The sequence below is a fragment of the Oncorhynchus tshawytscha genome, linkage group LG27 (assembly GCF_018296145.1).
Source record: "Oncorhynchus tshawytscha isolate Ot180627B linkage group LG27, Otsh_v2.0, whole genome shotgun sequence".
Taxonomy (NCBI): domain Eukaryota; kingdom Metazoa; phylum Chordata; class Actinopteri; order Salmoniformes; family Salmonidae; genus Oncorhynchus; species Oncorhynchus tshawytscha.
The window spans coordinates 15,458,692-15,475,729 of NC_056455.1; the positions used below are offsets into that span (position 1 = coordinate 15,458,692).

The 17,038-nt window shown below is 41.1% G+C and overlaps 1 protein-coding gene across 1 annotated transcript in view; it reads left to right on the forward strand.

The window, feature by feature from the left end:
• LOC112247019 (ubiquitin carboxyl-terminal hydrolase 43) overlaps positions 1–17,038 on the forward strand; it is a 116,124-nt gene that overhangs the window by 68,036 nt on the left and 31,050 nt on the right. Inside the window, exons 7-9 of the mRNA XM_042307408.1 lie at positions 292–454; positions 7,619–7,730; positions 14,732–14,835. Of these exons, the coding sequence (XP_042163342.1) occupies positions 292–454; positions 7,619–7,730; positions 14,732–14,835 (379 nt within the window). The remainder of the gene's footprint in view (positions 1–291; positions 455–7,618; positions 7,731–14,731; positions 14,836–17,038) is intronic.

Here is a 17,038-nt window from a genome sequence, read left to right on the forward strand (position 1 = left end):
ACACAGCATCTGCTAATGTCTGTGAGTGCTGCAATTTCATCAGGCTTTTGCTCAGTCACACTCCACAGTGTGAGGGAAGAGAAGTTAGCTGGTGAGAAGTGCTGGCACCCACCAGGAGTGAAAAGCTTCATCAGATGAGACCATCCTGCTGGGAGAGCCTGCAGCGCCCGCTCCATCTGTTCCCCCTGCTGGTTCACTCCTCCCCAAATAGAATGTCTCGCCAAATCTTATATTTAACTTTCCTTCACTCCCCCCCCTCTTGTCTCCTCCCTCTTTCCTCCTCTCCTGCAGGGTACCACCATAGCCTGCCGTCCTCACCGTACTCCTCCGGGCCCGAAGGTCAAAGGTTACCTCCATCCGGAACTTTGTCAACAGAGTTCCTGAACCATGGTGTGCCAGTGAAGATCCTGTTGCTGGTGTGCAACGCCGCCTGGAATGCCCAGCAGGCTATCAGGTTAGGTGACTGTTTCAAACACACTCTGGGATCTAAGGGGCAGTTGGTGTTGTTCACCTCTTCATACTGTCACTCAGAAGTGAAAGAGAAAGTTACAGTTATAACATAAGGTCATGAGTAATTTCTAAATATAGGCTTTTCATTCGACTTTGGGCCAGCAGGAAAACATCTCACGACTGTAATGTCAATGGGGAAGCACATATGCAGCACAGAAAGGCCTCTACTATCTCATGTGACAATTGAATGAGCCACAGTCAATGAGTCACAGCCTCTAAGAATTTCTTGTCAATCTTATTGAGATGCGAATCTCCAACTGAATGGTTGTGAAGTTTGACATCTGACACGATGGAGTAATCCATCAGACATCCAGCCCGACAGCAGTGGAGGGATCAATAATCGCTCAGGAGACCTCACAGAGTCGGACATGAGAAATCCAATCCCATCCAGAAGGCTTAGTGTCTCTCAGCATTCTACCATGCTTCAACATTGCTGATTAACCCTCCCACTGGGCACCACACACTGGTGTCAGATGTCAAACTTCACAACCAATCAACGTTGTTTCAACATAATTTGTCAACGTATTGTGATGTGGACTCAACTTGGAAAATACATTGGATTTGAAAAAAGTAATCAACCAGTACTGTTTTCATCTCATTTCAACCAGAGTTGTAAACATAAAAACGTGTGTAAAACAGGAAAGGTTCACCCATTTTGAATGTTATATTGTTTTTGTGCATCCCTGAGTGATGTTCTATTAATTCCCTGGGTCCTTTCATGTTTTCATGTGTATCTGAGTTATTGGCGTTCAAGCAGGCAGACATCCGTCTGGTATGACGTAGCACTGTGGTAAAGTCACTCTCACTACACTGGAATAGGATTTTTAGATGGTGAAAACGTCTATCATACATCCCTTCTCAAAGTGTACATGTCGAGAAATGTGCCTATTTTCATCTAAAGCACGTAATGTCACGTGCCAAAGCTATACGATATTACAGGTAGCAAGTTAATTATCTCACATCTCGGAAATATGTGTAATGTTATACTTCTTTTTGACGAAATTAGTGCTAGTGTTGATTTTTGAGCTAGCGCCCAATTGACAGGTGAAGGGTGAAGATATTCACTCCTTAAAGGAGAGCGTTCCTTGTCCCAGATCGCCCAGAATACACCGGCCTGTACCATAGACATAGCATGTGCAACGTTTCACATCTCCTCAAAAGTATATCTGCAGTTGAGAATGTCAGACTCCACTATGTGGGGCACATCGATCTACAGGTTGAACATGCTGAGATTGTAGACTCCTAAATTGATAGTGCAGTTTTTTAAGGCGATTTTACAGCTAACTAGCTACTGCACATGCTGATATTGGTATTATTGTGTGTAGCTATGTTTTCTTGTTTGATAGCTAGCTACCTAGCCAGCCAGCCAGCCAGCCAGCCAGCCCATAAAAAAGCATTGCATGTGGATTTTGTAGTCGATTTGAGCTGCAACAAATATCCACAACGATTTTCCATTTTGTTGCCAACCTTATTATAACGCCAAAATCAAACATTGGTTCACAAAAAAATAATATTCTCGCATATTAGTGTAAACTCATTTTTGTTGAGATGGAGACGTGAATCCAACATTTTAATAACAAAATGTTTTTTTAAATCAACCAACCGTCCTTCATATACAAGACAATATCCAAATGTAAAAGTGTTTTATTATTATCATGGATTTGAAATCCTATTTACAGGGCTAATGGTAACTGCTTCTAAACTTCCCAAAATCCAATCAACCATGGATGAATGATAGTATACCTAGCTACACGTTGAAATGATGGTGTCCTTTGTTGGGCAAATCAGATGTCAATGTAGCCGACATAAACCCAAACTCACTCTGAATTGACTTTCACATACAGCTTGGGTATGAGAAGTTAGGAGAGTTACTGTCAACTATTCTATGTTATTTAGGTAGTCTACACAAAGGAGTATGAAAGCTGATCAATGTCTAAATGTGTTGACATGACAGCTCAGCTGAAACAAACACAGCTTGTTTCCCAAGCTTAGCAGGGTACACAGAGGTAGGCATCTGGATGGTGGACTTGATCGCACTGATATTGAAACAATATAAAATAAAATATGTCCAATCAAATCTAAAATGCAACATAATTTCAATATAGGAAGTAAAAAACTAGAAGTTTCAACGCAATTTCAACGTATACATAGTTCTGATGATTATGTTGAAATTAGATTGATGTAAGCACCTGTTAGTCAAGTTAAGTCATTGTATTTAAGTTGAAGTCTTACCCTAATTTCAATGTTGGTTGAAATGAGATGAAAACAGTACTGGTTGATGACTTTTTTTAATTTTATTTTTTTAATCCAATGTATTTCCAGGTTTATTCCACGACACAATACGTTGAAAAATGACCTTGAAACAATGTTGATTCAACCAGTGTGTGCCCAAGTGGGCTCAGACCTGTCTCTGTCTCATCAGGTGAAGGGTGAAGATATTTGTGTGCAGAGAAAATGACATGTGGATTGCACTCTTTGTCTTTTTCTTATTGTCCTACAGGGAATAGGTTTTGCAGGTACATTCCTCTAACCAGCACAGTGTGAAATTTTCATTTCAGTGTCATTGCTTTGTTTAACTGTCAACTCCGAAGTGAGTGAATATATTTTTGAAGACCTTCTTGATGAATCTAATTAGTATAATAAAACATTAGTTTAAACTAGAGATGTCAGTCATTTTGCGTTGGATGCGTCTCCCCCGGTGTCACCCTTCCGCATCTGCAGTGATAGGTAAAAGCACTAGAGCGACAATCGGTCTTCTCACAAAATCATCTGTAGCGTCCGAACAAAACATGAGACTTTCACGAACACGATGTTGTTGTCCGTTTTGCTCTACGACCCCTACACATGTCTTGGAAGTCATCTGAATTCGGTACAGCCGATTTGCCAGCTTCTGTCTGTTGCGTCTGAGCAGTTTGGTTTGGTGACCCCTCTTGAAAGCTGAGACTCTCACGTAGGTGTCAGTTGCCCACAACAAGAGTTATCTGAAGGTCTCCCGGTACCAGTTGAAAAAAATGATGGAATTACAGTATATATGGAGACTGTTCAGTGCCAAAATGAAGGGGTTAAATACCTATCATAGATGCAGGACAGACATTTCCGAACAAACTTCCTTTGGAATTTGTTGGGCACTATCTGTTGTTCCAAGTAGTGAATCTGTTATTAAAAGCATTTGTATGGGCTAATAGCAGTAAGGCCAAATAAAATTCTAGATCAAATAGCTAAATTATCCTTGGTATGACCTTCTTAAAACAATTCCATATAACGTAGTAAAAGAGCGAAGAGCTTGCTGTCTAATCCATATCATCTCTGGACACGGCATGCTTTAGATGTGAGTTCCTCGCTGAGATCGTTCAAAGCCAGATTGCTAGACATTATAGTCTGAAATCCAGTCCTGTTTGTAGCAGGCCACCTCACCCATATTGATTTAATGTATTTTGCATTTGCTTAGATGTTTCTTTCCTAGTGAACCCATCATTATGCACAGTGTGGGACAGGACAAACAAATCATAATGTGACCCATATTGATGCTGAGTCTTATTTCCATGCAGACAAACTGCCTGTTGAGGAGAGAGATGCGATGCGGATCAGTGGGAATTCTGACACATTTCATAGTCTCGATTGGATGATCTTATCACAAGTGTCAGATGTTTTTTGGATCAAATAACTTTCTCATTTGTTTTGGTCTGACAGATGAAAATAAATCTGACTCTGCCATAAGCGTGAAATTATTATTAAGAGATATGAGCTCTGCATTATTTTTGCAATTTATTCCAAAGACTGCGCAGCTAGAAAATGTGGTTCCTTGGAAGTTGTGGGTTAGTGAACGTATGTTTTTGTTTCACAATGGTTGGGAACAAAGCCATACGTTTTGTGACTGGTAAAAAGGAATGTTTTTTCAACGTTCTGAGAACAGAAGGGAACATTTCGCCTATTCTGGGAACGTTTATTTTTAGGTTGCAGGGAGGTTCTGAGAATGTTTTACTCTGGTTCCTTGAAAGTTTTCCTGGGAGATTTTATTAATGCTCTGAGAACAGAAATGATATGTTATTTTGAAGTTTTTGAATAACTTCCTTTCAAACATTCAGAAATACTCCTCAGTTTTATCAGTTGTCCGGGAGGCTGTTCTCAGACAATCCCACAGGTGAAGAAGCTGGATGTGGAGGTCCTGGTCTGGCGTGGTTACATGTGGTTTGCGGTTGTGAAGCTGGTTGGACATATTGTCAAATTCTCTAAAATAATGTTGGACGTGGCTTATGGTAGAGAAATGAACATTCAATTATCTGGCAAAATCCCTGGTGGACATACCTGCAGTCAGCATGCCAATTGCACACTCCCTCAAAGCTTGAGACATCTGTGGCATTGTGTTGTGTGACACAATTGCGCATTTTAGAGTGGCCTTTAATTGTCCCCAACACAAGGTACTGCTGTGTAATGATCATGTTGTTTAATCAGCTTCTTGATATGCCACACCTGTCAGGTCAATGGATTATTTTAGGAAAGGAGAAATGTTCACGAACAGGGATGTAAGCAAATGTGTTCACAAAATTTGAGAGAAATAAGCTTTTTGTCCAGTATATAATCTTCTTTTCTCTATCCATGGAATTAGTCCACTGCGCCACCAGGATTGAGCTAGCATGCCATGTTTTTTTACGCATACAAAATACAAGCTATTCATTTTAGTCTATTCAAACATACCCCATTTCATCTGAAACAAACACTCATTATGATCAGGCCAATGAGTGGGTGTGGCCAACGCACCTGAACATACTTAACAAGATAGAGGATAGAGTTTTTTTAATGCTGAGAACAGAATATATATGTTTTTAAATAACATTCGTAGAAAGTTCTCTAAACATTACTAGTTTTCTGTGGTTTTTATGGAAAGTTTTTGTAAGCCTCCCTCTGAAAAATGTGAGAACATGACTTTAAATAGAACCTGTAGGAAACGTTATGCTAATGTACAGAAATTCCCACAGAAGAACATTGTTTCTTAACATTCTTGGAACAATTAGAGAACATGACTTTAGATAGAACCATGATGAAACATTATGCTGAAGTACTTTACAATTTTTTTTTAATGTTCTCTGAACTATTTGAGAATATTCCCAATGTCAAACCAGTTGAACAATGTTCCTACAGTAGAACATTACCAGAATTGAAATGAAGTGTAAACATGTTTGAACTTTTAGGAAACTTTCTGTTAAAGTAATGAAATACCAAGAAAATTAAGTTTTGTCAAGTTCCTTAAATGTGCTGAGAATGTTCCAGTTTCCCAGAAAGTTGTGGGAAGGTTGTATACAAAATAACCAAAGGAAAACCACGCTCTCACCAAGCTCTAAGAAACATATGGTTCTCAGAACGTTATGTGCTAGCTGGTAGTTGTTTTTTAGGCTCTTGCCCTGAGATGAACCCAAATTATTCAATTTTGATCTGTGTAATCTTTATAATTTATGCACCCTCTTAAAGCTGTGTGTGCTACTCTTAGTTAATCAGGGGTTAGTTATCATGATGATTCATTTCTTCAGAAAATATTTGTGAAATTGTCCTCTGAAAAGGTCTGTCTCAATGGAGCTAATTCTGTGTAATTCTGTAGTATGTCTTTGGATTGTTATAGCACCACTACCCCAGCTACGCTCCATTCTACTGCCTTGGTTATGACGTTGGCAGGCTTGGCCATGCGCTAGTCCTCACAGCTGCCTTTGTTTTAGATGGATGATCCCACACAAAACTATCAGAGCGATCATCTGACGATCAACACTCACATCTTAAATCCATCAGTCTGAGTGGACAATTTGTTTCTTGCTGTCTTCTCTGTGTACCCTAAGACAAATAAAGCACACCATTGCTTCAGAGACAACTCACAAGACTGTTGTAGTAGCTCAATACTTTACAAGGCTACTGCTAAAACGGTGCCTCGGAGGCACCACAGACTGTGTGGAGATCATTGTGGGATGAACATGGACATGTCTGTAAGCCAATTTGACATACTTCCAATCTTGCATCATTCTCAGGGGAAGAGAGAGGGGTAGTACTGTGTACCAGGGCCTGCCATAGAGAGGGCTTGACAAGACTATGGGCCGATGATCTGAACAGCATAACAAGTCCTGGAAATAAAGGAACTAACACCTCAAAGCACAGAAAATGAAGGCTTTTTGTTGTGTTGTCTCTCTTTATGTCCTGGTTGTTGCAGCTGTTGCTCATAGTGACCATGGAATGTGGGTCTGCAATTACACAACAACCCGTGGAAAGTACAGTATGTTGAATGGAGGACAATGACATTAATGGTAACAATGTTGAACAGTGTTAGCGAATGTAACTTAATGTACCTTGAGTATCTACATGGTTTCCATGAGTTAATGGGACAACCCTTCATGAAACTATGATGAGTATTGAATTTAAACAGAATCAATATTTTACTTTAAGACTCAGATGAGAAATACATTTTGATAGGGTTCGTGCACTTTCACATTGACCTAATCAAGCAAAATTTTGTAGTGAAGGCCAGAGAAATATTTGCTAAATATTCACAAAATATTCAGCTCTGGGTCGTGTTACCTGCCAGATTGACGTACACTGAGGAAAATATTTAATCTTAATTTGATAGATCGTTGAGATGCAACTTGATTAACCCTGTGACGAATCTCTCAATGATGTGTGTGAGCCTCAGCCTCTCCCAGTTAGAGATGAGGAGTTTATGACAGAGACATGGCCTTAATCTGAGGTACCGTTTAATGAAGGCATCATGTGATCCTTCAGCTCTGATGCAGAGCTCTGGTATAATGGTGATTAAATAGGTTGAGTGTCATCCGTGACGATAGGTGAAGGGGGCCTGAAGACTAGTAAGAAACCAGCGACCTAAGCAGGGCTAGTGTGGTTCTGCCTATATGACAGTGTGAGAATTGAATGCAGGATGTGTACTCTACTCTTTCACTCACTGTACATTGAATAAACAGTCATTTAGGTCAATGAAATGTTAGTTGACCACAAACATCCTCATCAATGAAATTGCATTTTTTGATCAGTTCACTTCACGTATTCCATTGATAACTGTCTAAGATCCTATCTCTTCTGACTGAATGGTCATCATGTGTTCCCATCTGCTCCTCAGGTTTGGACCTCCGTTCCTGATGAGGGAGGACCGCTCCATCTCCTGGGACCAGCTGCAGCAGAGCATCCTCAGCAAGCTCTACTACCTGATGATCAATGGAGCACAGGCCCAGGTACAACACTGGAAGACCATAGCTGACACACAGCTAATGGCTCAGTGACTCTCCAACGCTAACCTTTAACCCTGGGCTAGTGTGTTTTCTGCCTGTCATATCTCTCTATGCCTTGTCTTCTAGTGCAGTATGGGCTACCTCTTGAGTATAAAAAAACACCTAACCAAAACTACCTTACGGTATGTGCATATACAGTCAGGTTCGAAATCATTGACCCCCTTGATAAAGATGAGCAAAAATTACTATATAAAATAAATAAATCAAATACTGAGCTATATTGTATGCTACATGTTTTATTATATTATTTTATACTAATACAATTGCTCAGAAAAAAATGATTTTGTCTAACAAGTAATATGTTTTTTCTCAAAAAGTTAGGCGTCTAAATTATTGACACCGCTGTTTTCAATACCTTTCAATTCCTCACCTTGCGAGGATAACGGCACTGAGCCTTCTATGAGTTGGGGAACACATTGGGAGGGATCTTAGACCCTTCCTCCATACAGAATCCATTTGGATCCTTAATAACCTTTGTCTGTGATTATGGACTGCCCTCTTGAATTCAAACCACAGGTTTTCAATGCGTTTCAAGTCTGGAGACTGAGATGGCCATTACAAAATATTGATTTTGTGGCCAATTAATTTCTTTGTAGATGTTGATGTGTACTTGGGGTTATTGTCTTGCTGGAAGATCCAAACCAAGTGGCTTGTTTGCATTGTCTCCACCTTTGTTGGGACAACTGCAGAACATCGGACAAACATGTAATGATACAAATGCAAAAAAAACAGTCTGCTTAAATGTGCCCAGCTGTGTGACCTCTGATTGCGGTTCAGCGCAGCATAGCATGATGTTAATCATGTCGCTAAACAGCTTTCCAGTTAGTGTCTGACTGTCAGGCGGCTGCATGGCCACCAGACTACATGTCTGTCTGTCTGTCTGTTTGCTAAAGGGTCCTGATGTTTTAGGGAGATAAAACAAATGATAGGTTAGCATTCTGTGAAGGGAGAAGGAGAGACAGAGATGCCATGAAGGAAGAATGAAAGAGTGTTAAACTCTCAGTAATTCTCTGTATTGGATTTATCCTGCCCTTTTTTAAACCTCCAGTTGGCTATTTAATTAAAGTCTAGCTTACAAAATCAGTGTAAGGAGCTTACCTCAGCCAAGAGAGAGACATCCAAATGTATGGTTTGCCAAAAAATACAATTCTCTAGAGCTTGAAAGGACAGATTACCTGTGGTCAACCTGTGGTTTATGGCAGCAATCACTTACTTCCAAAAGTGGATTTTCTACCCTTATCTCATTTTAGACCACAGCAATGGAGTCCAATAGCAGCAGAGTGGCAGTAAGCCAGTCAGTCTGCCTCATTGGATCCTGATGTTGCCTCTCCGTTGCCTGACATCTCAGTCAGCATGGAGCTGCTCACTCGAGCAGACAGGGTGACATGCTACGTATGCTACGCTAACCATTCAGATGACATGGTGTTGGTGACTGTGTATAATTAGAGAATAACAGCACCCCTCCTTGAGCAGGCTGTGGCTCAGACTCACAGCTGTAATTCATGACCCTACATGATGTCCTCACAGTGACACACTCTGTAAGGATGGGGAACTGATGAGATTTAATTGAAGATGCAATACGGGAGATGAGTAGATTTATAAATGTGGAATGGAGAATGGATATTTGTCACACAGAGACAGACCATGTTACAGACAGATGATCAGACAGATGATGTTATGGTAATACGTGAGGGATTAAGCAGAAATCCGCCAGTGCTTAGATTGTAATGGGAAAGCATCAGAACATTATTCTCACGTGTAAATAGTGTTGCTATCTACCAAATCATAATGTTCTCTTAACACAAGCAGTAATTAACCCAGGTAGATTTAAGACTGAAAGAAACTGAAAGCAATGATTTTCTCTTGGAGTGCAGGTGCTACTATAACAACTATTGTGTCTAATTCAGTATTGTTTGGTCTCCTCTTGCCTCTTGCAGCGTTCTGGCTGAAACAGGTAGAAGCTCAGAGGTATAGTGTTGCGTGGTGTTGAGTTTTAGCTGTGTTTTTCTTCCTATCTACACAGCAGTCATTCTGACAGGGTGTGACATTACTCAGAGCCAGACCAAACGTTGTTGCTTATTTGTTCATTTTCCCTCTCACTTACTCATACCTTCTCACACACCTGTCACACACGCACATACACACACACCTGAGCTGAGCCTCTTTCTGCTTCACACACACACCAGTGCTTTTCACACATTCTTAGACTGTAGCCTGCAGTGGGTGGGATGCACACACACACACGGGTATATACTGTATCTGTGTGTGATGGGTGGTCTTTGCATGTAGACACAAGTCTATCATGCTAAGCAGAAAACAGGGCTTAAACAAAGTGGCTAAGTACTAGATGAGAGGAAAACTCATTTCAGGTCCACTTTTGTCATCTTTCGTTTCAAGCTTTTGACAGGTAATTCACTTTGAAGACATTGGGAAGGTTGAGGTATTCTCAGTGAAGGCGTTCACAAAACACCATCTGATGGAAAGCTGCCAGAGGGTAATGCAATAAACACTAGGACCTCAAATATGTAGCTGCTTCACACATGCATTTATAAAGGACAGTGTGACCCAGTGGGAAATCCATTCCTCTTCCATTTTAAACCATTCTGGCATTTCAGTTGGAGCAGTCATAAGAGCACTTAATGTGTTCTGTGTTCGCTATCTCAGGTTGAGCACAAATATAGAAAAACCCTCTTCAAGACTCTCTAAGGTATTTAGACAAACTGCAGGCCTCACAGATTCCTTTATGAGGTCTGGTTATTCCCCCGACGTCCTAGAATTTAGATCTAGTATCTTTATTCTAGGTTACCCCATGACAGGTCCGTGTTGAGCTGTATGCCCACACGGCATCCTAATGTACAGTCCCATAGCAGCTTTCGACATATAATTCCTCATTAGTATTGTCATTCTGTATACCTTTGCAAAGATTTGTCTTTTTTCATCGTTTCAATTTTGTTCATAAAATAATGTCAATCCAAATGCATCAAGAGGAGTAGAGGAGTAGTGGCTCCCCCTTTTGGCAATCCATTAAAGTACATCCATTTAAGGACATCCATTTAAGCACATCCATTTAAGGACATCCATTAAAGGACATCCATTAAAGGACATCCATTTAAGGACATCCATTGAAGGACATCTATTTAAGGACATCCATTTAAGGACATCCATTTTCCCGTTCCCTCAAGTTTCAAGTTTTATTAGTCATATGTACAGGATACACATGGTAACAACAAAATGCTTACTTGCAGGTTCCTTCTGGACAATGCAACAATAAGAAATAATTAAAGATAACAATAAGAACAAAAAGTAATTGACTCAGGAAAATAGAATAAACATTTTAGAATAAGTATAATACAGGAAAGCACAATTTATAGTCCAATATTTAAACATGTATCAGAGAAAGGGGGGATTAGGGGGGAAGTGTTGAAATTGTGCAGTATTAGCGATAGTAAATGAGAGTCTGATAGCAGCAATTGGGATGTGTCTGTGTGTCTGTGTGTCTGTGTGTCTGTGTGTGTGTGTGTCTCTGTGTGTGTGTGTGTGTGTGTGTGTGTGCGTGCGTGAGGTTAAGTGGGCATGTGTTAAGAAGCACGGTTTGGCGGGTCATGTTTCGGAGGACGCATTACTCGACCTCCGCCTCCCGAGCCCGTTGGGGAGTTGCAGCGATGAGACAAGATCGAAATTGGGGAGAAAAAGGGGGTAAAAACTAGAAACCCTCTCTGAGCCTCTTGGTGTCAGACCGTATGCTTTGATACCGTCTGACGGACGGTAAGGGAGTGAACAGCTCATGTCTGGGGTGTGTGGGATCCTTGACGATGCTGCTGGACTTCCTCAGGCACCGTTTCAAGTAGATGTCCTGTATGGGTGGGAACACAACCCTTCAGGATACCAGCAACAGTAAAATATCTGAAAATGTGGGACAGACCACCCCTTCTGACCACCCCTGAAAGTCAGAATAACCATGTTCCACATCATCATGGTGATGTGCCAAGTGACACTTTGCTTCTTTAAAACTTGACTACTGACATGCAAAAGATTCTGGGACTGTATTAACAATGGACGAATGAAAATAATACTAAAATATAGTTTTGGAGGGAATTTTTCTTTTTAAGTGTAAAACAAACCCTGAGAGGGCTGTTTGGACAGATGGGAGCTGCCCCCATCAGGATGACTGGAGAAACAGCAACCATCCCATTATTATCCTGCTATAATAATGGAAAGGTTTTGTCGATCTTATATGATTTACGCCTAATGAATTTCAAAGCCATGCTATTATGTTATTAACTGATTCATTTACTTTAGTTTGTTTCTGACATGGAAAGTCAACATTTTCACACTCGCAGCAAAGCCGTCGTAGAAATAGGAAATACCTTGCACATCTTTGCAATATTTACAGTATTTTCAGGACTGTAGTGTTTCAATACTTTCAGGACGAGTCGGTTCAGTGTTCTCCTACTTACATAATGCCTTCACCACCTATTTTTGGTTCTCTCCTCTTCACAAGAATCAGTGTTGTTGTTTATCCTGGAATCCAGCCAGCAACTCACAGGAATTCATTTGAAGGAGAGGAAATCAATTTCATTTTCTGCAAAGCACTCCAGAACATCCAATCCCAGTAGGTCTCTGAGTAAAAAACACATTTGTTCTCGATTTTTCAAATGCAATCGAAACAAGCATAAGGAGGGTGATTATCTTTGGGATTATTGGGTGTTTCACATCGAAATTAACCTGTGAAACTTTGGAACCAGGCAAAATATATATATTTTTATTGATTGTGTTCCTGGTTGTACCTTCCAAACTAGAACAGTTCTCAGTAAACAGTTTCTCCTGTATATCTCGCAGAGATGAGGCAAAAACTAACATAAATCTTAATGATGATTCATTTGGAAAGACCCACCCTTTCCTAGCATCCTCCAAGTTTGGTGCAGGGCCCCAAGCCTATCAAAAAGATTCAGAGGCTTTGGCCAGGAAAAATGTGGTTTGGAACTATGAACTCTCAAATGTATTGATTTGAATGCTTGGTTGCTCATCTTCTCTCTGCTGGCAGTATTTCAAACGGACCCATTAGCTGTTGGTTATTTTCTCTATTTTTCTGTCTAAGCCATACAACCTTTTCGTAATCTCTTTTTGTGTTTTCTCAAGCCAATCAAATCAAATGTTATTTGTCACATGTGCCGAATGCAACAGGTGTAATGCTTATTTACAAGACCGTAACCAACAATGCAGTTTTAAGAAAAGTAAGTGTTAAGTAAAAAATGGATAAGTAAAAAATAGAGCAGCAGTAAAATAACAGTAGCGAGGCTATATACAGGGGGTACCAGTACAGAGTCAATGTGGAGGCTATATACAGGGTGTACCAGTACAGAGTCAATGTGGAGGCTATATACAGGGGGTACCAGTACAGAGTCAATGTGGAGGCTATATACAGGGGTACCAGTACAGAGTCAATGTGGAGGCTATATACAGGGGTACCAGTACAGAGTCAATGTGGAGGCTATATACAGGGGTACCAGTACAGAGTCAATGTGGAGGCTATATACAGGGGTACCAGTACAGAGTCAATGTGGAGGCTATATACAGGGGTACCAGTACAGAGTCAATGTGGAGGCTATATACAGGGGTACCAGTACAGAGTCAATGTGGAGGCTATATACAGGGGTACCAGTACAGAGTCAATGTGGAGGCTATATACAGGGGTACCAGTACAGAGTCAATGTGGAGGCTATATACAGGGGTACCAGTACAGAGTCAATGTGGAGGCTATATACAGGGGTACCAGTACAGAGTCAATGTGGAGGCTATATACAGGGGGTACCGGTTCAGAGTCAATGTGGAGGATATATACAGGGGGTACCGGTACAGAGTCAATGTGGAGGATATATACAGGGGGTACCGGTACAGAGTCAATGTGGAGGCTATATACAGGGGGTACCGGTACAGAGTCAATGTGGAGGCTATATACAGGGGTACCGGTACAGAGTCAATGTGGAGGCTATATACAGGGGGTACCGGTACAGAGTCAATGTGGAGGCTATATGCAGGGGGTACCGGTACAGAGTCAATGTGGAGGCTATATGTAGGGGGTACCGGTACAGAGTCAATGTGGAGGCTATATACAGGGGTACCAGTACAGAGTCAACGTGAAGGCTATATACAGGGGGTACCAGTACAGAGTCAATGTGGAGGCTATATACAGGGGGTACCAGTACAGAGTCAATGTGAAGGCTATATACAGGGGGTACCAGTACAGAGTCAATGTGAAGGCTATATACAGTGGGTACCAGTACAGAGTCAATGTGGAGGCTATATACAGGGGGTACATGTACAGAGTCAATGTGGAGGCTATATACAGGGGGTACCGGTACAGAGTCAATGTGCAGGGGCACAGGTTAGTCGAGGTAATTGAGGTAATAGGAACATGTAGGTAGAGTTAAAGTGACTATGCATAGATAATAAACAGAGAGTAGCAGCAGTGTAAAAGAGGGGGAGGGACAAAGCAAGTAGTCTGTGTAGCCATTTGATTAGCTGTTCAGGAGTCTTATGACTTGGGGGTAGAAGCTTTTAAGAAGCCTTTTGGACCTAGACTTGCCGTGCGGTTTTGACCATAACAAACAGTGCCAATTCAAATAATATTATTGCTGGGGGATGTTGCCTTTACAAATCATTATTCAACCTCCACATCAGATGATAGGGCACTTTTTACTGACTACAAACCTTGATCTGTCCTGTGCATACAGGATTTTAGAGGGTATTGCATTTATCAAATTAGGATTCAAAGAACTGTGCTATCAATCACCATATGCAAGTCCACCAAGACCAGTGGGATCCCTGATTATACTGTACACTCATAGTTGTACATTACTCTAGTCCCTGCTCCTAACTCCAGTGGCAATGCCAATATTGATTCATTCAATAATCATCATTTTTCACCTGTGGTCGTCTTGCAGAATGCCAGAGTGCTGTTTAAGATCCGTGTGGTGGCAGGATCAGTGTCCTACAGCTACCTCTCCCCCCAGGATGGACGGCCGCTCTACCACCCAGCAGTGAACAGGTGAGACGGACAGCCTCTGCAGGCCACATACTGTAGCTAGCTAAGCATCTGCGTGTCAGACAGTTAGGTAGTGAGATGAGAAGGTAAGGCCGCGAACAGGCGCTTCATCAAGCTAAAGTGAAGCAGTAGAGGTGTTCAAGCAAGTCTTCCAAGCATTTCAAGAGTAACATGTCAAAACCACAGTTTCTTCCCTCTACATTTAGTATGGGTAGTTCTTTACTGAGAGGCAGTCCATACTGTGTTGTGGATTATGTAATGCCCATTTCTTACAGCAGTGAAATATGCAGCCATTTTGTAAGGTTCCTTTTCAGGAGAGGGTGTCTAATGGTTTACGTTCTGTGGAAGCTAATTGCTATTTTAAAGGGTGCTTTATTAAGGCAGAATTCCTCAAGTTGCTTAGAAATGTCCATTCGTCCATTTGAATGGTTGCTGGGGGGCGTGGTGCTTTCAAAGTGCATGTGTGCACAGTATTCAGAACACTTCTATTTGATGATGGTGATACAAGACCCATTTATGTATTGATATTTCAGTAATATTGCTGTACCGTTGCCCCTAAAAGGTTTATGTGATTCTTATTTTTTAACCTTCAACAACACCATCAGTAAAAACATTTAGCATTTCAATAAATAGCTTTCCCTTACTTTGGAAAATAAAGTGATAGGAAGGAACATTGTTCTTCCAGCATATAGTTTGTCTGCTATCCCACTTCGCTCCTTTGACCAGTATAGATGCATTTATCCTGTTGCTATTTTGTGGGTGTCCATAGCCAGCCTTCATCACGGGCAGGGCTGTGTAGAGTCATAATAGTAGCTGTGATGGTGGTAAATGAAAGCAGCTATAGCCTGTGGAGAGATACATGTACTGTCTCTACAGATCTGAAATCTCCGGGGCTCATACTGAGAGGCACCCCGCAGCCATGAAGATCACTGTGTAATGAAATTCTGTTTGAAGTGTTCGCTTGAAGAGTTCAGCTGGCTTTGATTGACTCTCAGCCCAGAATATAATGTAGTTTACCTGAAGGACCCCCAGAGCACAAGATTTATACAGTCATAGACATTGTGATAGTGAACTTACAATTCTACTCTCTGCCAAGAAAACTGTAGACAATCTTGCCAGCTGCTCTGAGAGATATTTCTGAATTCAAATACTGTATAATTGAGTCCTTTTGAGACTGGATGGATCTCTCGAGGCCATTATAAAAGCACAACTGTCACAGACGTTTTGAGTCAAGAAAACACGCTCCATTGTAGTAGAGACTGAAAAATAAATTGTTTATCTGTATTGTCCCCATTCCACCTCTTCTACTGCTCATGAATAACTAGCATTAAGGAAAATCCCCAATTAATCTGTCACAAATTGTTTAAAATCCCACCTACCATTTATTTCCTATTTAAAACTGACCCGATTAGTGGAGCTGGGTTTCTGGTGGGGCTCTATCACACCAAGAATAGCCTCATTCATTGCTTCAGCTGTTAGGGTTTGGTAAAGCACATAAAACTTGACTTTTACATTAAATCAATCTGATTCATAACATGCTTTAGGAAAGGAAAGGGAAAGGACCCCAACATGATGATATCCAATGCTGTCCAGGTTTCAAGGGGCCTACAGTAGCGTTAATACAGACTCTGAATCAAAAGATAATGTTTAACTACTTTCTTGACCTGCCGAAGATCCAACTCGGATCAAAAGGTCATCTTTATTGTGCGTCTGATTAAATCACCATGGGAGCATACCAGATTTGCGGGCATTCCTTTTTTCTACAACTACTTTCTTACCATCGACTGTGCTTTAAACATATGTTGTTGTGTGAATAGTTTGTGGATATTCTGTTTATTCAGCCTCTGAAAACACACTTCTGAAAGCACTTTCTACAAATCCATGATCTGATCCTTTTTTTTTGAATCCCAGTGTGGTGGATGTTTAATTGTAAGGTCCTGCTGACACCTAGTGGCTGTACAGAGTCTATAAATACATGCTGCTGCACAAAGGCCCTCTCTGAAAAGGTCTCTATGCCGCATTTCCAATGGGGATTTCCTCCAGTGTTTTACCCAAAAGGCTCAGACTTTTCTGTTTCCATCTACGTGGGCTGGCACCTATGTCTCACGAGGCCATGGCTCTGCTCTGACTTGGAGCCACGGCAAAGCCTTGGGTACTTTTCAGCTGGCATTTACATGATGGCTAATTCTGAACTTTAACACCTTCT